At 38.8% G+C, this 19532-nt stretch overlaps 1 protein-coding gene across 1 annotated transcript in view; it reads right to left on the bottom strand.

Annotated features, from left to right (window-relative positions):
* Window positions 1-19532, bottom strand: part of LOC122535931 (probable JmjC domain-containing histone demethylation protein 2C) — a 154451-nt gene that overhangs the window by 17753 nt on the left and 117166 nt on the right. Inside the window, exon 3 of the mRNA XM_043667861.1 lies at window positions 18355-18502. Coding sequence (XP_043523796.1) covers window positions 18355-18502 — 148 coding nt within the window. The remainder of the gene's footprint in view (window positions 1-18354; window positions 18503-19532) is intronic.

Genomic DNA, 19532 nt, shown 5'->3' with positions numbered 1-19532 from the left:
CGCGGCCTCCCGTTTTTTATCGTTTTTATCTTTTTTTTTCCTTTTCTCGTGCTTCTCTTTTCATTTTTTTATTTTTTTTTTTTTTTTTTTTTTTTTTTTTTAATGCGTTGCATCATTCTTGCTGAAATGGATTTGTTATATCTATATTACGATATTTATATTTTGCGCGAATGAATATAGACCAACTTGAAATTTCTTTGGCTCCGACTTTACGATTATTACGCTACCATGTTTTTACATTTTATTTTTTATGACTGAACAAAACTTGAACATTGGACTCCATTTTAGATGTTTCATACCTTTTTTTTTTGTACATATTGCGACTTCCAATTATCCATAAATACTTTATATATTAATATAATATATATTATTATAATTTACATATTATTATATAGATATTTCAATCTTTCTAGTTTTTTAATTGCTACTTTGACAAATTAAGCGTCAAGTAAATTCTACATGTTTTGTCTTGAAGATGGACACTGGATCACTATACATCATAATACTTAATTTTTACAAAAATATTATATTCGAATGTTATTACATACCCAAGTCATTCATGCTCTTGAAAATTTTTCGGTAGATGAATTATTTATCCGATTATTTTTAATCACTCTAATCACCGCGACGTCACGTGTTCATCTACATAAATGAGATTTCAGATTAACGAACGACGAGATATCGATAACAATACGACAGATTCTCCAACGGGAATTATTGAACGACGAAACACATGCAATGACAAAAGCAATGACTCGACTCGACCAAAAATATATAGATCCATTTTACAACATGAGCCTGTTATCAATCGAGAAAACATTTCCACAAAAAAGAAAAAAAAAATTGCGATAAGATAGCAACAACAGAATATTATCGGACAGTTCTGTTGCAAACACTCGGATAAATCAGATCTAAATCGAATGCGTGACCAAAATCATTCTTTCAAAACGACACGTCGATATTACGTTGTAAATTTCAATTTTCAAATTTGAAACTGGTCGCGAGGAACTTCTTTAGGAAAAATAAATCTTGAAAAATAAATGGCAGAGCAAGTTGAAGAACGCTGTTGAAAAGTCACGACGGAGAAGATCCAAGGTCAAAGGCAAAGAGATCCAAATTTCACTTTTCAAGAGGATACTTAAAAGCGAATTTCATTTGCCAAAGGATAGAAAAAAGAATAGATCGACTCGAGGAACACAGAGGGTCTGAGGGAAGAGATTTTAATTTAACTCTCAACCGGAGATCGTAACAATTTAAGGCTGTGTCGTTCAATCTTGAAATCTCTAACTTCATTGAATTTCCTTGCCAACCGGCGAATATAAAATACAAAATGAAATCTCTGCGTACTCTACGCTTCGATAATTTGACACACATTTCTTCAACAACCCAACGACATCACTTTAATGTTCAATATCAAAACCAACTGACTAAACAATTGTATTACGTTACAATTTCACGTTTCAAAATTTCAACTTGAACTCACAATGAATTTTGTCCGAAAGGCACGAAATAAATTAAAAAGGAAAAAGAAGAAAAAGACGATAGCAAGAGACTCGTGGAAGAGAGTGTCAGCGTTAAATTCGAAGCCATTCCATGGGCTGTTCGCGAATAACATAGCGTTTCGCTATCTTATCGCGATAGACGGAGAGCTGAGAAATGTATTTATATTTCTAGCAAACAGATAGCTGGTGAGATGATAGGAGATAAGGGAGAGGGAACCCGAGTCGTGTAGATCTTTTTACACCTATAGTCAAACACTCGACAATACGATAACGCGACACGTACAGTAATCTTTCGGCACAGTTACGCGGTTGATTCATGTTGTTTGAGAAACCACGCGCGTGATAACGATCACGTGAATCGACCAATTAAGAATCCAGGGAATTTTGTGGGAATTTTCGCCTAACCTCTGTCCTAGATCTTCCACGATATCGAACATATATATATTTCCACGAATTTTGACATATTAATTATATTTTACGAATATACTCATCATCTTTGAATTTCAGCCGCATAATTAACAAGCTAAGAAGAGACGTATGAGATAACAATCGCGTGAATCGTCTATTAAGAATCTAGGGAATTTCGTTCGTAACTCCGTTACTGGAACTTCCAACGATATTCGGAATAAGGGGAAAGAAGATAGGGAGCTGACGGAGGAGAATGTTAAAAGAAACTTTCGCGGAATCGAAATGTGCAGAAGAAGCTAAGAACGAGGAAGAGATTCGAAGAAAAGTTGGCGAAACGCCGGTTGAATTAAGCATTAGGTTGGCTGGTATTTCGTACCTTGGAGTTCTGCGTGCTCGTACAATTAACGCCTCATCGCTGTGAATCGATTACAAATGACGTAAATCGAACCTCTCATGTAGGTCAGCAAAACACGTACGAAAGAATTATTTTGAGACGTCGAAATTTCGAACTTCTCCAGACGAACAGTTTTATTAATAACAAAAATAATAATGAAAGATAATAAAGTAAAAATTTTCCAATTGGTAGGTGAAAAACAGAACTACGAAGACTACGAAAACAATAAAAAGACGTTGGCTACGAGCGATGAATGAGCGAAGAAAGATTAATTAAACGGGAATTCGATTTGAATAGGAACGTAGATACGTTCTCAGGAGGGAAGGAAGTTGGCTGACAGGCGCGAGAAACATATTTGCCAGAATCGCAGGCGGCGCATTAAATTTCAGACGAGCTACGTCAAACGACTATAAGAGAGGCCACCCGATAGCAAGTTGCTGACGACGCTGCGGAGAAACTACTCTCCAGGTTTCCTATGTACGTGCCCGGTCAGCAGACGGGTGCGAGCGACTTGCTGACTATTCGCATTTCTGTCTCTCCCCCGCGGACTCCGCGAGTTAACCGCGTTCCGCTCCGTCGAATTGAAAGCTAACGCTCGGGAAACAGAGTGCGCCCCCTCCCCCTCCACCCTCGACGACAGCAGCAAGAACGACGATAACAGACAATCCCGCAATTTTCGAATTCCTGTCTCCTCGCCTTTGGCAGTTTTATCGTTAAGATACTTCTCCGTTTGAGAGTTTCTCGCGAGAGTATTCTCCATTTCTTACTCTCAAACAGCTGAGCGACGCTCTTAGACAGTAATTCTCACGAAGCAGTATCCACTTGCGAAAAATACTCCCGAGAGCAACTTGCGACAGTTTTACTCTCAAATGGAGTAGAGACCTTTAGACAAACGGCCTTTTTTTTTTATTTATTTTTTATTTATTTGCTGGTTGTTTCTTATACGTGCAGTCCCTGGGGTTTCCCTGAAGCCCTGTAATCTGCATTTATAATAATTAGTTTAGGTGTTGGTTTTTTTCCTTTGTACGGTTTGTTCTAATGCGTATTGCTGTGCATGCGGGGTTACAGGAGAAAATTTTCAAACAAAATCTGCAGTTTATGAAAAATGAAAGTGGCGTGGAGAGTTGCTGTGTGTCTTATTAATCTAGTGCATGCTTTGGTAGTCTTGTTTTAATTTTTAAAGGTACGTTTGCCGTCTCGTAGTTTCTGATGTTCCTAACGAGTGGGTTTGGGTGATTTTCGTATGAATTGGCAAGAGATTTTTTTATGTACTCATTGATTGTAGGGATGTTTGCTATTGAGCACAAGGTTTTGATGGGGGTGTCAAAGTTTGTATGGTTTGTCCAAGACGATTCGCAGGAATTTATTTTGTATTTTTTGCACTTTGTCTTTATGTGTGTTGGCTGCTGCAGACAAACGTCCTTTCACGAGGTAGGTATTTAACCAGTTGCGCTGGCAACCGATTGCGGACCATAACGAGTGACCGAACCGTACACGATAATTCGTCGCTTTTCTTTTTGAACTCGTCGGTATGATATATAGAGATTATGGATCGAAATTATTGAGAAGTAATAAATTTATCATTTGTTTTTCCTGGGTTATACTTAAATAATATACTTGAAACTGAGGAAATATTGCAATTTTGGGGCAAAAGGTTAATATCGCCATATTTGCGATTGATTTTGCGAAAATGCGTTTCAATTATGAACTGCGATGGTTTTTGTACATTGCAATTCCTTAGAAATGCAATAAAACGAAATTTTGTTAAGTTGGTTCGATACCAACTGGATTGACGAACTCAACTATTCCACGAACTCAAATTTATAAAACACGTTAATTAAAACACGTTTACAAACCGTTTCCACGATTCTTGAGTTTATTACACGACAAATTACTCTTTATCTTCAAGTGGCTCGAGCTCCGAATTAAAAGTTGGATTAAGAAGACTCTTCTTAACTGATATGAACGCTTCCAATGTTATCGCGAGCGTCTGTGCCTCGCAACGTCGAGTACAAGCAGCAACGTACGTGATAATTACGAAAACAGATTATCGTCATGTTTTCTAATAACCAATTTGAATTTATAATCTGCTGATTGCACGAAGAAGTAGGAAGTCTTGTACTATCGACAATCGTTGCTACAGACTGCGCATATTTACACAATTTTATGAACGTTTAAAGAAACAATCAAGAAACACGTTCGCGATCGACGTGTGTTTTTACAAAATTCACGTCCTTTCTCCGATTTTGCTTTCTAATCGAATCGATACCTCAGACGTCATAGTAGTTTATTTCACCGGCACTCTGAATAACCAACCGGTAATCCTTCCAGAGAACGAAAACGGACCGGTCGATTGATGAAATCATTGACGAAATTATGCGCAGGTGAATCAATCTACTGGTCGAATAACGCCTTGCACATATGAAAATATAGGCGTTTATCTGTTCGAGGCCACGTTCTTTCTCTCTCTTTCGCATTCTATGCTTCGTCGACGGCTGTTTTCTCGTGCGTAGCGGTGCTCTGAGAAATGAGATCATTCCGGACCGATGGTATGTCGTCCTGCCTGCGTCAGAATTTATTCCCCAATTATGAGGATCCTAGGGGACAGAGAGAAGCTCAAACCAGAGCCAGACACAAAAGGATGCAACTGAAAAGGAACCGTTCTTTGGCCCTCGACTACAACACCCCCCAGAAAAGGGCTCCCCGCCCTTTCATCCGTTTCCTTCTCTCTGTCAGAAATCATCGACCTATTTCATTCGAAAGGGACGTTTCGTACGACGAAAAATTACGGGCAGCGACACATGGAGCCCCCAAGGCTCTGACTCACGTTGGACACATTTGACGAGGAGACTGCGGATATTTATCGCGCTCATATGGAAAATTTGGAGCGATGGGAAATGTTCTGTCGCGGCAGTTCGTGCGATAAGGAGTGTACGCGTCGCGCTGGCAACTGATTGCGGACCGTAACGAGTGACCAAATACGTGTACAATAATTCGTCGGTTTCTTCTTCTTTTGAACTCGTCGGTATGATATCACTGAATAGAAATTACATGAGAAGTAATAAATTTATTATCTGTTTTGCCTGGGTTATGCTTAAATATACTTAAAACTGGAGAAAGTATTGCAATTTTGGGATAAAATATTCTCGACATTCCAGCGCAAGAGGTTAACACGATAATATATAATAATTGTCGAAGTTTCACTAGGAATGGAAAATATCGTAAGACTCTTCAAGCGGCGGTTTACACGGCCATAATAGGTAGATTCGTATGCAAATTTATATTTCTGCGAGAATAAATGTAGAAAAAGTGACTTGCGCATTAATAACATGGTTATGCACAATCTAACTCAACACGATGAATTTAATATGATGCGTGTAATTATATTGTAAATGCTACAATTACCATTGCACTGTGCCCAGCTAACTCTTAATTGATTCTTTCCAACTCGCAAATTAAAATTACAACAGCAACGCGCAACGTTGCGAATATTCTTTTAACACTAGAACTACCAAGGACTAAAGCATAGAATTTTCATCAGAGATATTAAATTGAATAAACTTTTATTCGTGTATTTTATAAAAAAAAATCATTTAAACCTCTAAAAAATACACTATTTTGCATCTGTTGCAATATATCTAAACAAAAATTATCGAATCGATGATTTTGACCGTTTCGGTAGTTGCCAGTGTTACATGTCTGAATTAGCATAAACGTTAGCCGTTGCGTTAGCGACGATACAGAAATTGTATCGAGAGCAGAGACCGACTGATGCATCGGTTCAGATACGTACTCGCAAAGAGATGTTCACGCATGCTCACGCGGCGAGACAGGCAGGATTTATGCGAGAAGGTGCTCCATACTACAGAGAGGAGTACAGTACAAGAGTTGCCACGGGATCAGAGCTGCTCGGGGTAATTAACTTCGCACGGGATTAGAAGGCGTGGGCACAGAGCGAATTTGCGACGAGCCAACGCAACGAAGGAACAGAGGCGGGCTCTGCGCTACCGGAGTAGAGGAGACACGACGAGGAGGAAGTCAGGTGGAACTCGAAGCGGTGCTTTTCAGCGGGAAAGAGGCTCTTTCTCTGTCTCTCTGTCTCTCTCTCTCTCTCTCTCTCTCTAGTGTCGTGCAACGAGGCAAGCGTGCACTTTAATTTCTTCGATTCCCTCGTCGCAAGAGAGGCGTTCTCTCGTCTAACGAGCTTACCATGTCTGTCTATTTCTTTCCTTTTGTTTTTTCTTTCTGTCTCTGATCGATCGAGACAGTTAAGGCTATTAGCCAACGAGAATTGAAAATGGTATTATGCCTGCGACGGAACGTTTTCGCTGCGGAAATTACGAAGGTTGGAATGAAAAGGGATTGGAATAATAAGAAATGGCAAATAGCAATAATATACCCTTGCTCGATAATTTGCCAACGATACCGGTAATAATAAATATAAGTTGCAGATATAGGTAAATGATAAATACAGGTTTTCTTTTTAACCTCTCGCGCTGGGAATGACGTGCCACGCACGTCGAGAATTTTTTGTTCCGAAATTGTAACGTTTCCTCAGTTTTAAGTATATTTAAGTATAACCCAGGCACAGCAAATGGCAAATTTCTTACTTCGCAATTCATTTCTATCCAGTGATATCATACCGAACGAGCTCAAAACAAAAAGAAAACGACGGAATTATTGTGTACAGTTTGGTCACTCGTTACGGTCCGTAATCGGTTGCCAGCGCAAGCGGTCAAACTGATTAAGAATAATAAATACAGATTCTTTCTGGCAAAACTTCATAATTTTGCACACATCACGTTTAATTCATTATCTGTACATTACATTAAATCACATTACGTTACATTAAATCACGAAAATTACGTTTAAATTATAACATTTATACGTTTGACAAGAATTCGAGGTATTTGTATTACCTCACGTCAAGGTATTACAACCTGCTCTTCTGAACTTTCCGATTGTTTTAAAAACGAGGCCGCGCAAGAAACACCGGCGCGTGGAAACGCGAGGCATTACTCTCGAACGCAGAAACAAAGACCGAGAGACCACCACGGCGGCTAACCTCGTGCATTTTCATTTCTGCGACTTCCTTCGCTGCCAGTACACATACTGGGCGCGTTGCACAACACACACGAACTCGAACAAATGGATGTTCGAGTTTCACCCGATCTAGATAACCGTTGTTGCTTTTTACTTTCATGCGTGACCGACGTGCGATACATCAGCGGATTAAGTGGTCGGGGTCCGACCACTCGCCAGCCAAACTACGGAGGGATTCGACGTTTACGCCATTGAATGCACGCTATGAATCACGCTCGAGATGCCATTCATTCGACGGGAGAAGAAGAAAATCGAGAGAGGAACACATCAGCCGTTTTGTCCAGCGAGTCTCGTGAAAGTCGGGAGAGAAAACTTACAACGAAATGTGTTTCCCTTTCTTCTGAAGAGAGGTATATTGTATACCTTATTGAAAAGGATACTGTCATAATTTTAAAAAACGTACGCGCACGTTAATAAAGAAGAAAATCCTTGGCTTTGATAGAAATCATTTAATGGAATCTGAACTAGTGACATTTTGTAACTATACGCGCATTTCCATAATAATACGCGTATGCCCTGTTAACATTATACAGGATGGCCACTGAAAAACTGAAGCGTTTGAAAAAGTCATAGCTCGTTCATTTTCAATCTTTTTTATTTTCCTTTCTTGCAGGTTACAGAGTTTATAATTATATTAATATTATATAATATTATAATATTTATAGGTTTATAGTTAATTATATTTCCAAATAAAATGATAAAAAATGTAAAAAAAAACATGTGCTTGTAAAAGTTATTTTTGCTCTGTATCATTCAGTCTTTCAGTGACCACTCTCCGCTTGGAAACTAAACGATACTCTAAAAACGTTCAGACTTGGGATTTTTTCTTCTTTGCACGTTTTGGCGTACGTACATTCGTTTTACCAGTATCTCGATGATTTTTTTTTTTTTCAATCTCTGGCGCATCTGGTAGCGTGACGAGAATGCGTAACCTCGACCAATTACCGCCACCGTAATCCCGGCTGGCTAATTAATCCGCGTGATTCACAAGGAAGTGCGTTCGGGTTTATCGTGCGTTTAGAAATAATACGTTCCAATTAGAAGCTTCGTTCCTCCCGCGGCTGTAACTCGGTGCCATAACGGGCGATATTAACAGCTGAACACGTCAACTCGGAGTTTACGGGAGAATTTCAAATTAACGCGCTGTTCGTTGCGATATAACGTAATCTCTTTACAGAATGAAACATATAAAAATTGTGGTATATACTTGTCGATACGGACAACGATTTGACTTGACCGAATTAAAAGTTGCAACGAACACTATTTATTTGACACACGTACGTTTGTAAATTACAGACGCGCGAAATTCACAGTAATAAGCTTTTTTCCAATATTCTTCGTCATAAATTCGTCACAATGATTACAACGAAATTTGTAAATTTGTAAATTATGACTAACTTTGAGCTCGCATTGCGTACTAAATGTAATATAAATAAAAAAAATCACTCGGAAACACGGGGAAAGAATGGTGGTATCGACTTTAATTTGGCTTTAAGCCTATCGACGAGGAAACGACAGTAGAGAGAGAAGAAAGTAGGTGTGTGTGTGTGTGTGTGTGTGTGTGTGTGTGTGTGTGTGTGTGTGTGTGTGTGTGTGTGTGTGTGTGTGTCGTAGCACGAAACACCATCGAGTTCTATTGTTGCGTACCGTGGAGTGCATAATTAATGACCTTCGTGCCGATCGAGTTTTGCATTGCAAATACCACTTGGAAACGCTAGACGCACACCCTGACATCTCTCTCTCTCTCTTTCTCTCTCTTGTCACATAAATAAACCGATCGTGCACTGGGTTTCGTTGCTACAATAAACACACGGTGAATAGTTTCTCCATCGAGATGAACCGCTTCATACTACGTATGCATTTGCCCACATTACACCAGATCGCTATTCATCTCGTGTACACTCATGCGTGTAGCTGTACGAGGATGACTTTCACAAAAAAAAAAAAAAAAGAAAAAAAAAAGAAAAATTTCGAGTGCCCTGTCTTCCTGCCTTCGAGTGTGGCTTTAAACTCTCGGGTCTCGTGTCTCGAGTGTTCTGGGAGAAGTTCTTGTTTAACGTTTCGAAGACGATTCTTCTTACGAAAAAGAAACATCTGCATCTTGGAAACCACACTGGTGCAACGCTGTTTCTCATCGATTTCTCGATTTTTGCTAGACAAACGCACCGCTCGATTCTTAAAAAGGAATTGTCAAGTAAATTACTCGAGAATGATAATTGTTATTTGCTAGAAAAATGACGATGTAAGCGGATGCTTAAGTTCCAAGGTGAAGATAAAAGAACAGCGATTTTCCCTTGAGAAGAATCATCACTGCATCAAAATTGCAATATTTTCTCAGTTTTAAATGTATTTAACTGTACTAGTCATACCGACGAGTTGAATGAAAGCAACGAATTGTTGTTTCGGTCACTCGTTATGGTCCGCAATCAGCGCAAATGGGTTAAATATCGGATTGACGGAAAATTAAAAAAACGAAAACTGTTGTGCGAGTCAACAGTTTGAGACAGGGTTATCCAGTTCCGAATTTACACGAATGACAGTTTCTCGGGTAAGTTTCCTGCGCCGTTGACGCACGAAAAAAAAAAAAAAAGATCTGAAATTCTCCACTTTACGATTCCACAACTTGGGAAGAAGTTTTGACAGCTATTACTATTTCAATGATACCGTTACTACTCGAAACTCAAGTTCGATTCAGTGTCAATCCACTAAAATGAAACACCGCTTTTATTCTACTCGTTCTGCCACGTTACTCCATAAAAATAACCAGGCGACTCGCGTAAAAGTCATTGTTCCGTGCATCCGGTTCGAAATAAAAATATATCCAGGTCTACTTTCAACCAACGACCTAAATGACGGCGCGATAAAACTTATCGAGCGACCTAATACCTGAATCGAGGCACGGCTGTCGTTAACGTTTGACGGCGGTGAAGCAGCGGAACGAGCATGGACTCGATAAATAAAAGGCCGTTATGTACAAAGGGAGGGGAAGAAGCTTTTTTTCGAAGCTTCCACGAATGACCGACGAGCGTGAAATCTAGGCAGAGCGTGCATAAATCAGAGTTTTCCATCGCGAGTTCAACCTTCAAAGCGGCCCAGAAACGTACGACGGCGCTTCATTTCCAGCCAAGCTCGCGTCGTCTTCGTGTCCTCGCGAAAACGCGTATTCGCTAAGAATAGCGATTTCAACGAGAGTCAGGAAAAAAAGAAAAAAAAAAAAACGAATTTATCGTTGCGTACACATCGCTCTGTTGCTGACATTGTTATCAACCGCGGCAGATAAGGCGTTATCGCGGTGCAAACATAACGCCATCGGTCGTTCTCTTTGCTTCTCGTGGATTTTTGCAAGGTCGTCCAACCAACCACCTCCTTTCAACCATCTTCTGCGATATACACATGTATAATATTTCCCAAAATCTGCACCCGAAACATATATATATATGTGATTATCATAGAAAAATATACGTAATTCGATTCAAAATGCATATATATGTATATATATATTATGGTCGTGAAAATCACAAATCAGGGGGAAATGTTTTTCTTCTTGGATATATATATATATTTCTCAAGTTCGGGGTCAGGTTAGGTTTTGGGAAATATTCTATTTTTAGGAAATACAATTCTGAACCCTGTGTTTAGGGAACTCGGGACCTTTGGGAATTTCTTATTTCCCAATTATCTATAAATACTCATTTAGGGAAAATTCTATTCTCGGAAAATTTGTTAATTTCCAGATATATATATATATATATATATATATATATATATATATATATATATATAACATAATATATATATAAATGTAAATATATATATATATGTTCCTTGATTTCTATAGAAATTAATATTTGTATTTTTAATATTTCTACAGCTAACATTTATTCTCTAAGAATAGTGTAATAATAATAACAATAATAATAGTAATAATAATAATAATAATAATAATAATAATAATAACAACAACAATAATAATGACAATAATAACAACAACAACAATATACTAATAATAATATACAAATAAGTAATAAGTAACAATTTCTTATACAAATAAGTACTAAAGAATAGTATCTTATATACAACTAAACGTCCGATGTCTAATTTCTCTGTCTTCAGTTAAATCGAAAGAGGCCCGTTTTAAACGAAAACAGACGAAAATCGTCAAAATCAACCCTGACTAATTCCTCGAGACACCTTGAAACTCTAACTTCTCATACTGACCTTAAAAACGTAGACACCAGGGATTCTATAAATCCTAATTGCAGCCTTTGCTCGCGTATTTAAACCGGCCAGTCACGTTGAGCACTGATTCACAAACAACGGTGTATCGTATTCTCTCGTGCAAGGTGTATATCGTACGAAAAAAGAAAACGAAACGAATGGCCAGGTAAACGAACGGACAGATAGACGATAGCACCAAGTTTTATCAAAGAACCTCGTGTCGTAGCCGCTGCCGAATTTTTACACCGAAGTTTTTACTCCGTGAACTCTGACGAAACACGATTGATCGCCGAGAGACACACGCGCTCCCGACCGCACACGCTCTTTATCTGAGAGACGACGAAATGGAAAACACACTTGGCTAATAGGCTGATATCGAGGTTTATCTGTACGCGAGGCGAAGAAGAGGCGAAGAAAAACAGAGAGGAAAGAAACGAGATTTATGGAGGAAGCTCGAGTCGAACGGCATTTACGCGTAACTTTTTCTCTTTCCTTTTTAACCACCCGAGACCCGAGGTGATTCACAAGACACGAGGTGACAGGACCGTGCGAGCAGAACGAAAGCCGACGAGAGACTGGCAGGACATTTTTCGTAGAGTGGAAGGGCAGGTAAACTCCTGGATCTCGATCTGAAAGGATGCTCCTCTTGTATGGGTTTATGGGTTTATATACATATATACATATATATATATATATATGTATGTACGTGTCCGTAATGTGTCCTCTCAGCGGTTCTCCACCTTCCCTTGGAGCTTTTCTCTCAAAAACTGGTCTTCATTCAAGACTTGAAAGGGGATCGAAAACGTTTCGTGAATTTATTATAATTCGCTCCAGAGTTTCTTGGAGAGGCGTCTCACGAACGTAACTGAAGGAAGCAGAAATTCGTCTGCTTTGTCGAAGTAAATTTATTAGATTGTTTATTTATTTACTAGTGAAATTGTTACTATGACTTGTTGTACGTTGTGACAGACAGACACTCTATTCTGAATAGTTCTACGTAATTCAAAATATTGACACTTTACTAGTTTTTAATTTATATTTATACTTGAGAATATTCGCTCCTAAGAGAATAATTATTTCTATAGTAACTCTATTATGCTCCAAGTTTTCCTCTCAGCGTCAAACGACGTACGTCAATGTATTTGAAATTAAGTTACAATGTGGTAAACAATATTCTATTAATAATAACAGAGTGAATATTAATCAGACAAATATTCTAATTATAGAGGCAATCGAAACAAGGCGATTCAAAATAGAGCTTGTATAAAGTTTGTTGAAACGATACGTTGTCCCTTCCAGGAAAGAGATAAAGTTTCGGCATAACTTTCAGAAGTTCCACACAGAAGTCGTTATCTCCGTTGCGTAAGATTCCTCCGGAGTGCGTGGAACGTTTCCAACAGTTGTTGAACGTTCCACGTCATCAAACGCACGCGCATTCGTCCAAGACGAAATCAATGGCAAAACCACTTTGCAATCCTACATTTAGAAAAGTTCGAGCCAATCGATAGAAATCGCACGTTTATGGGAAATTGGCAGATGCAAAAGTGTAACGGTGTAAGTGTGCAATAAATATCCGAAGTGTAACATTTGTTGCGGCAGTGAAATTATTATCATTCGTAATATCATTCCTTCTGACGTTATCAAAATATTCCAACACGGTCTTTGCGAAAATATAATATATCTTATATTATCATAAGATACATAAGATATATATAATTATTATATACTACATCTTGTATATTATATATATAAAAATATTAAAATATATAATAATATTATAAGATATACATAATTATATCTTATATGCATCCAGAACGCAAAATTCGGAACAACAGTTTGCAATAAAATGATCTGAATCAATGAACTGCAAGAAATCGAAAATTGACTCCCGGGGTGAATTCGAACTCGACGAGATGAAATTCTTGGAGTGAATCCATTTGCTCGCGTAGCTCGCTGAAGAGGTTACAGAGAAAATTCGCAGTCTGTGTGCAACGCACAAAGGGAGAGAAACGAGAGGAGAACGAGAGAGAATGAGAGACGCTGCCGAGCAGGCCAAGCAGGGAAGTACACAGAACACGCGGGGCAGGTTTTGGGTGACTGTCAGAGCTGTAACACGCACAAAAGGCAGGTGCTGGAATGCATTGATTGCCTCTGCTCCCCCTCCCCTTAGCCCCCCACCCGTCTCTCACGCTCTCATTCTCTTTCTCTCAGCATCCCTACCCGTATCTGCTCTGGGAACACACCCTTCTCTCCCAGGGAAACGCAGGAGGAGACCCTAAAACCCCGGGAGAACGCCATCTCCACGCTGCTCTCGGCTTATCCCTCTTTCTCCCCAGCTACGCGGGGCCACCCTCGTCCAACGATCATGCTCTCCTTTCTCCTGCTCTCCTCCATCCCTTCCGACGGCTTCTCACTCCTCGTTTTTCTACCTCGAATTTCTTCGCCGTTTCCACAGAACCGTGTGCACGTTGACGACATTGTTCGTATTTTGTTTTGGAAGTTATTCGTATTTTGATTTTTGAAAAAGTTCGACAACGTTGCATGTAACTTCTTTTCTTTTCCTTTTTTTATTCGAAGTTGGTTTTATTCGAGGTGCCAGGAAATCGATCCAATCTCGCACAGAATTGCACGTTTCGAGGTCTATCTGTACGAAGCTATACGTAACAATACGCTTGTTAAAGGTTTTGCCACGCGCGTCGAGAATTTCTTGTTTCAAAATTGTAACATTTTCTCAGTTCTATGTATATTCAATTATAAGTCAGGCAAAGCAAATAATAAATTTATTGCTTTCCAATCATTTCCATACATAATTTCTATGTATCATACCGACGAGTTCAAAAAAGAAAGCGACGAATTATCGTATACGTATTTGGCCACTCGTTACGGTCCGCAATCAGTTGCCAACGCGTAATTCTTTTAACAGGCTTATAATCTTAGCTATTTATTAGTTACGCTCATAAAAATCTAGATCTACGCAATACAGAGTCTTCTAATTCAAAATACAGAGTCAACAGAATTAGAATTAAATGCCCCGAATCATCAGACCTGATCTCTCGAACTCGATTTTGACAATTCACACAGAAAGAGAGACAAAATCCATAAATTTCCACGGTTTTTCCTCTCGTTTGGAAGTGGCGTAGCGCCGATATCCAAAGAATTAGAATTTGTCGGTGTCTTTCCACCCTCTCCCCCCTTTCGAAGTTAGGGGAATGGCCAGTCGCTTTGGAATTCGAAGCGTTGGAAACTTGATCGGATTTTATGGGACGGTAGCAGAGGGGTGGCGCGCGCGCGCGCGCGCGTTTCGGGTTTTGGAAAATTTCTCGTTACCACCGGTGCGCATCGAATACAAAGTTGGCTGAAAATTCCGCAAACGGAATTTCGAACAGTTGGCGAACTGGGGCTGCGGTCTGCGAGGGAAATACTCGCTTTCGACGAGACACCGGTCGATTCACTGCGGCGGTAAATGCGCTAAATTGTTTGCACGAACAGTTTCAGCAACGAACTTCCCCGTGGATATTCGCATTTAATTCGAGGTCGGCGAAACCCCTTCCCCCACGCGGTTGCTCTTTCGAGTCAGACTGCCGAAAGCTGCTGCTGCTGCTGCTGCTGCGAGCTCCGCGGCTTGCAAATTCGATAATCAGGTCGATTCGTTAACTTTTTAATCACCAAACGCAATAAATTTACGCCAGCAGGGGGTAAATTGGCACTTTCGTCCCTCTCGTGCGGCGTGTTTTTAACCATTTATAGCAAACAGTTTGCTACGATTGGAGTTTCGTAATCTTTTTCCCATTATCTGCCAAGGCATTAAAATTTGTTAATCCAATGAATATTTTCAAAGTTTACTACACATTCATTTCTTGTTTCTTTAAAAACGATTTCTTCGTAACAGAAGGTTAGTCTTTATACTTGTTCGTCGTTCTGGCCAAAAAAATATTTAATATTTCTGAATATTAAATTAACGCGAATATTTAAATTGAGTATATAAGAATTTATGTTTTAACTGAATATTCAAGAAACGTGCGAACGCGAATATATTTGTTAGTTGTGAATATAACGATAGATCAAAAATTTTTTCCAATAAATTTAGAATTCTCTGTCCTCCTTTTTATATCGTTTTTTTTTTCTCTTTCTCCTACGAGCAATCGATAATTTACTGATAAACGTATGTAACTAGTGAAAACTACTGTATGTACTGATTCACTTTTCAACATTTAAAACTTCGAATGAAAAGTTTCTTTCTCGAACGAAACAAGCTTTACTCTCCAAGTAACCAAGAGCTGTTTACTGTTTAAAGGGTCAATGAAAGGAACGTACACGATCGACCTAGAGGTCCAGTACCCCGAAAATTTTCCCTCGAACAAAGACGGCGAAATAACGGTAGAAAAGGATCAAGCTTAGGGGCGTTTCCTTTCCGACCTTTTGAGTTATAGTTTTGGTCTATAGAGAACCTTGTTTTGACAGATTCGTCTCGTACGAAATGGCTGGAATTCATAATAAACTTTCACACTGGAATCGGAATATTAATTCTGCACTCGTGCAATAAAATCAATAAACTGTCACAATTCTTTCGAAAGACTACATTAATATATAAGAAAGGTGGTGTATGTCAAAATATTAATACAAAAATTAATACATACAGTACAGTAAAACTTCGTTTGTACAAACTCGTTACGGAACGAATAGTTTATACAATTGAAGTTTACGTACTTTCCCTCGTTCGTGTGATAGAATTTCACGTTTAGATGAGTAGCGAGACTTTATTTACAAATAACAGTATACGTGCACAAAAAAAAAAGAAAAAAAAATAACAGAGGAAAAAAAAAGAATAAAAATCGACTGCAGACTGTTTTGTGACACTCGAGGACGGTGTAACGTCTTCATGTTAACAGGGGATGTTGTATCGGCGAACGCGAATCGCCACCCTTTCGTCTTACTCGGAAATTTGCAGCGACTTCCGCGGAATGCCGGTGCAAACAAGTGGCTGCCAAGTTCTCAGAATTTCCGAGACGTCGCCCTTGGACGTTGCTTGCATAATCGAGAGCCCGGCCGTTAAATATTTGAACTGTCGGCTCTTTGGCTGAAACGCGCGATAAAAATATATGTTCGTTGCCATTGCCGGCAGTGTGCAGGCGCGACAAGTGACGCATCGCGATGCCCTCGTTAGCACACCCCGGGATTGTTTGACTTTCGGGGTCGCGAGAAACTCGTGTCAAACTTCCGGGATTTCCCCGCGTCCGTGTGTCGTTCGTTCGCGACAAAAACTTGGAAAATTCAAGGGGAGAAGGCCTGAACTTTCTTCTGTCGCGCGCGCGAACACGAAAGTTTTTCTTCATCGTCGTTTTCCATTTACGGCACGCTCGAAGACACTCGGCAAACGTTTGCCAGTCGCGTTGATTCATTTCATTCGAGACGTCGCAAGTATTTCCCAACGCATGGTTGGGGAGAAGATTAAAAAAATTTAACACATTGCGGACGAGGGACTGGAGTTTTCGTTTTTCCGTGTTTCAACGTTGCGGTTGGGAAACACTATTTTGCGTTGTAGGGGACACGACCCAGGCAATATATAATTTATATTATGTAATATTATATATTACAATGTTACACAATTTTTCAAGAAGTAGGGAAACTGCTTCCTAACATACCACACCACGAAACGTTAGAAACTAGAGGTATTTTCATTTTATTTAATAAAATACGTCTAAAACGAAAAACGATTAATAATTTTAATTATTAATAAAATAATACCCTTGTTAAATTATATAGATTCTCCTGAACCCTTTCAATCATCTATTAAATACGAGAAAATACAAGCTGTATGTTTATTAGAACATACCATCCTTAATATGTTAATATAAATATAAAATAAATAATAGTTGAAATCTAAAATACGTGATAAATAGATTCTTAAATATTACTATAAAAAATATATAGTAATATTTAATAAAATACCTCTAAAATGAAAAAAATTAATAATTGTAATTATTAATAAAAATAATACCCTTGTTAAATTATATAATTGAAAAGGTTCTCTTGAACCTTTTCAATTATGTATGAAATAATTCAAAAAATACGAGAAAATACAGGCTGTATCAGAGCATACCATCCTCAATATGTTAATATAAATATAAAATAAATAATAGTTGAAATCTAAAATACGTGATAAACAGATTCTTAAATATTACTATAAAAAAAATATATAGTAATATTTAAGAATATTTGATCAATGTGAACGCATCGTTTGCAAAGTTTCCCTGTTGCTCCAAAAATGTGCGGGCCCTGGCAGTAGGTTGGTACTCAATGTGTTAATACTAGCGAGGGTTCGTAAACAAGCAGAATTTATCAAGAGACAATATCAAGACAATAAGTCGTCATCAAGGGACATAAATTTAGAGTCACAATATCAAATGAGAGAGAATGATAGGATCGATGATAGGACGCTGAGACAGCGCTCCAGAACGACAAGTTCAGCGAAACGAGGAAAGGAGAAATAGAAAAAAAAANAAAAAAAAAAAAAAAAAAAAAAAAAAAAAAGACGGAGAAATGGCAGCGAGGGTCGTTAGAAATCGGTTGTTTAAGTCGACGGGCATAATATCGGATTTTTTTTTTTCTTCTTCTTCTTTTTTCGTCGAGCATCTGTTAGACACGCCGCTGTGCAACGCTGGTCGGAGGCCGGAGGTCATTAAAAACACGCGCGGCAAGAGAAAAAACAGGCAGTAAAGGCTGACTAACCTTTTGTTGCGCCAGCCTGAGGGACTCCTCGAAGTGCTTGTGAACTGCCTGCTCGGCGGCCCTTTGCTTCTCCAGTCTCTCCCTTTCCATCTTGGCCTCCCTCTCGCGTTCACGCTTCTCCAGCCGGGCTTCCGCTTCTCGCCGCTCCCTGCAGCACACAGAAAAGTTTCAAGGTTACACGACCGTCGATCCAGAAACACGTCTTGACACGCTCCACAAGCACCCTCCCCCCTATCCCTATCACTCGATTATTTTTATTTCTTTATTTTTACTCGATCGATCGGAATCTTTCGAGATACCGCGGGACATATTGGAAATTCGATCTCTTTCTCACTGGGCGAATTGCTCATTTGAGTGGCCATTTTCTTCTGGTCCAAAGTTTGTGTAGTAATGTAATAATGGGATTTTAGAATCCTTCAAACTTTCGAACGAAAGTGTATCCCTGTTTGGATACTTGAAAGTTGAAACTACTAGCTAGTTAAACCACTCCAATTTGAAATTAATAATGGAATAATAATTTAAAAATAACACGATCGACAGTTACTCTTTCTAAAAAAAAAAATTTAAACTCAATGAAAATAAGAGACGCATTCGTAGTAGAGAGAGAGAGATACGATTTACTGACTTGAGACAAGACGGGAAATGCTAATAGCTACCGGATCCTTGCCTGCCTGGTAAATACTCGTGCGCGACATTTCAATTGATATTTATGATAGCAGGAGCTTATCACGAGGAGAACACGGAGGAGTTGGTAGATGATCACGGTATTAAGAACACCTGTGTAATTTATGCCAGCGCGAATAAAATTTTTCCATCGATTTACATTCGTGCGACTCTCGCAGATTTAATCATTCACCTACCTACCAGAGGAACGGCTCGTGGATGTCATAAAATTATTATTGAATGTTTTTATCTCGAGTATGCAAAAAACATACAGAATAATTTCAAAAGGAATAGCAGACAAACATTTTATCCCCTCATGGCATCGAAAATGTTACTCGATCATACACGATCAATAAAAGAGAAAAAAATTTCCTCTTCACAACTATTTTCTTCCTCTCTTTTTCCAGAAAACTTCAAACATCCTTCCTACTATTTTTTTTTTTTTTTTTTTTTTTTTTCAAAAATGAAACTTCTAATTTAATCATTTCTGACTTTCAGTTTATTCTGAAACTATA

This window comes from Frieseomelitta varia, unplaced genomic scaffold (genome assembly GCF_011392965.1).
Source record: "Frieseomelitta varia isolate USP_RPSP 00005682 unplaced genomic scaffold, Fvar_1.2 scaffold_790, whole genome shotgun sequence".
NCBI lineage: Eukaryota > Metazoa > Arthropoda > Insecta > Hymenoptera > Apidae > Frieseomelitta > Frieseomelitta varia.
Note: the sequence above shows the minus strand (reverse complement) of the source record. Positions and strands in the feature narration are given on the sequence as shown.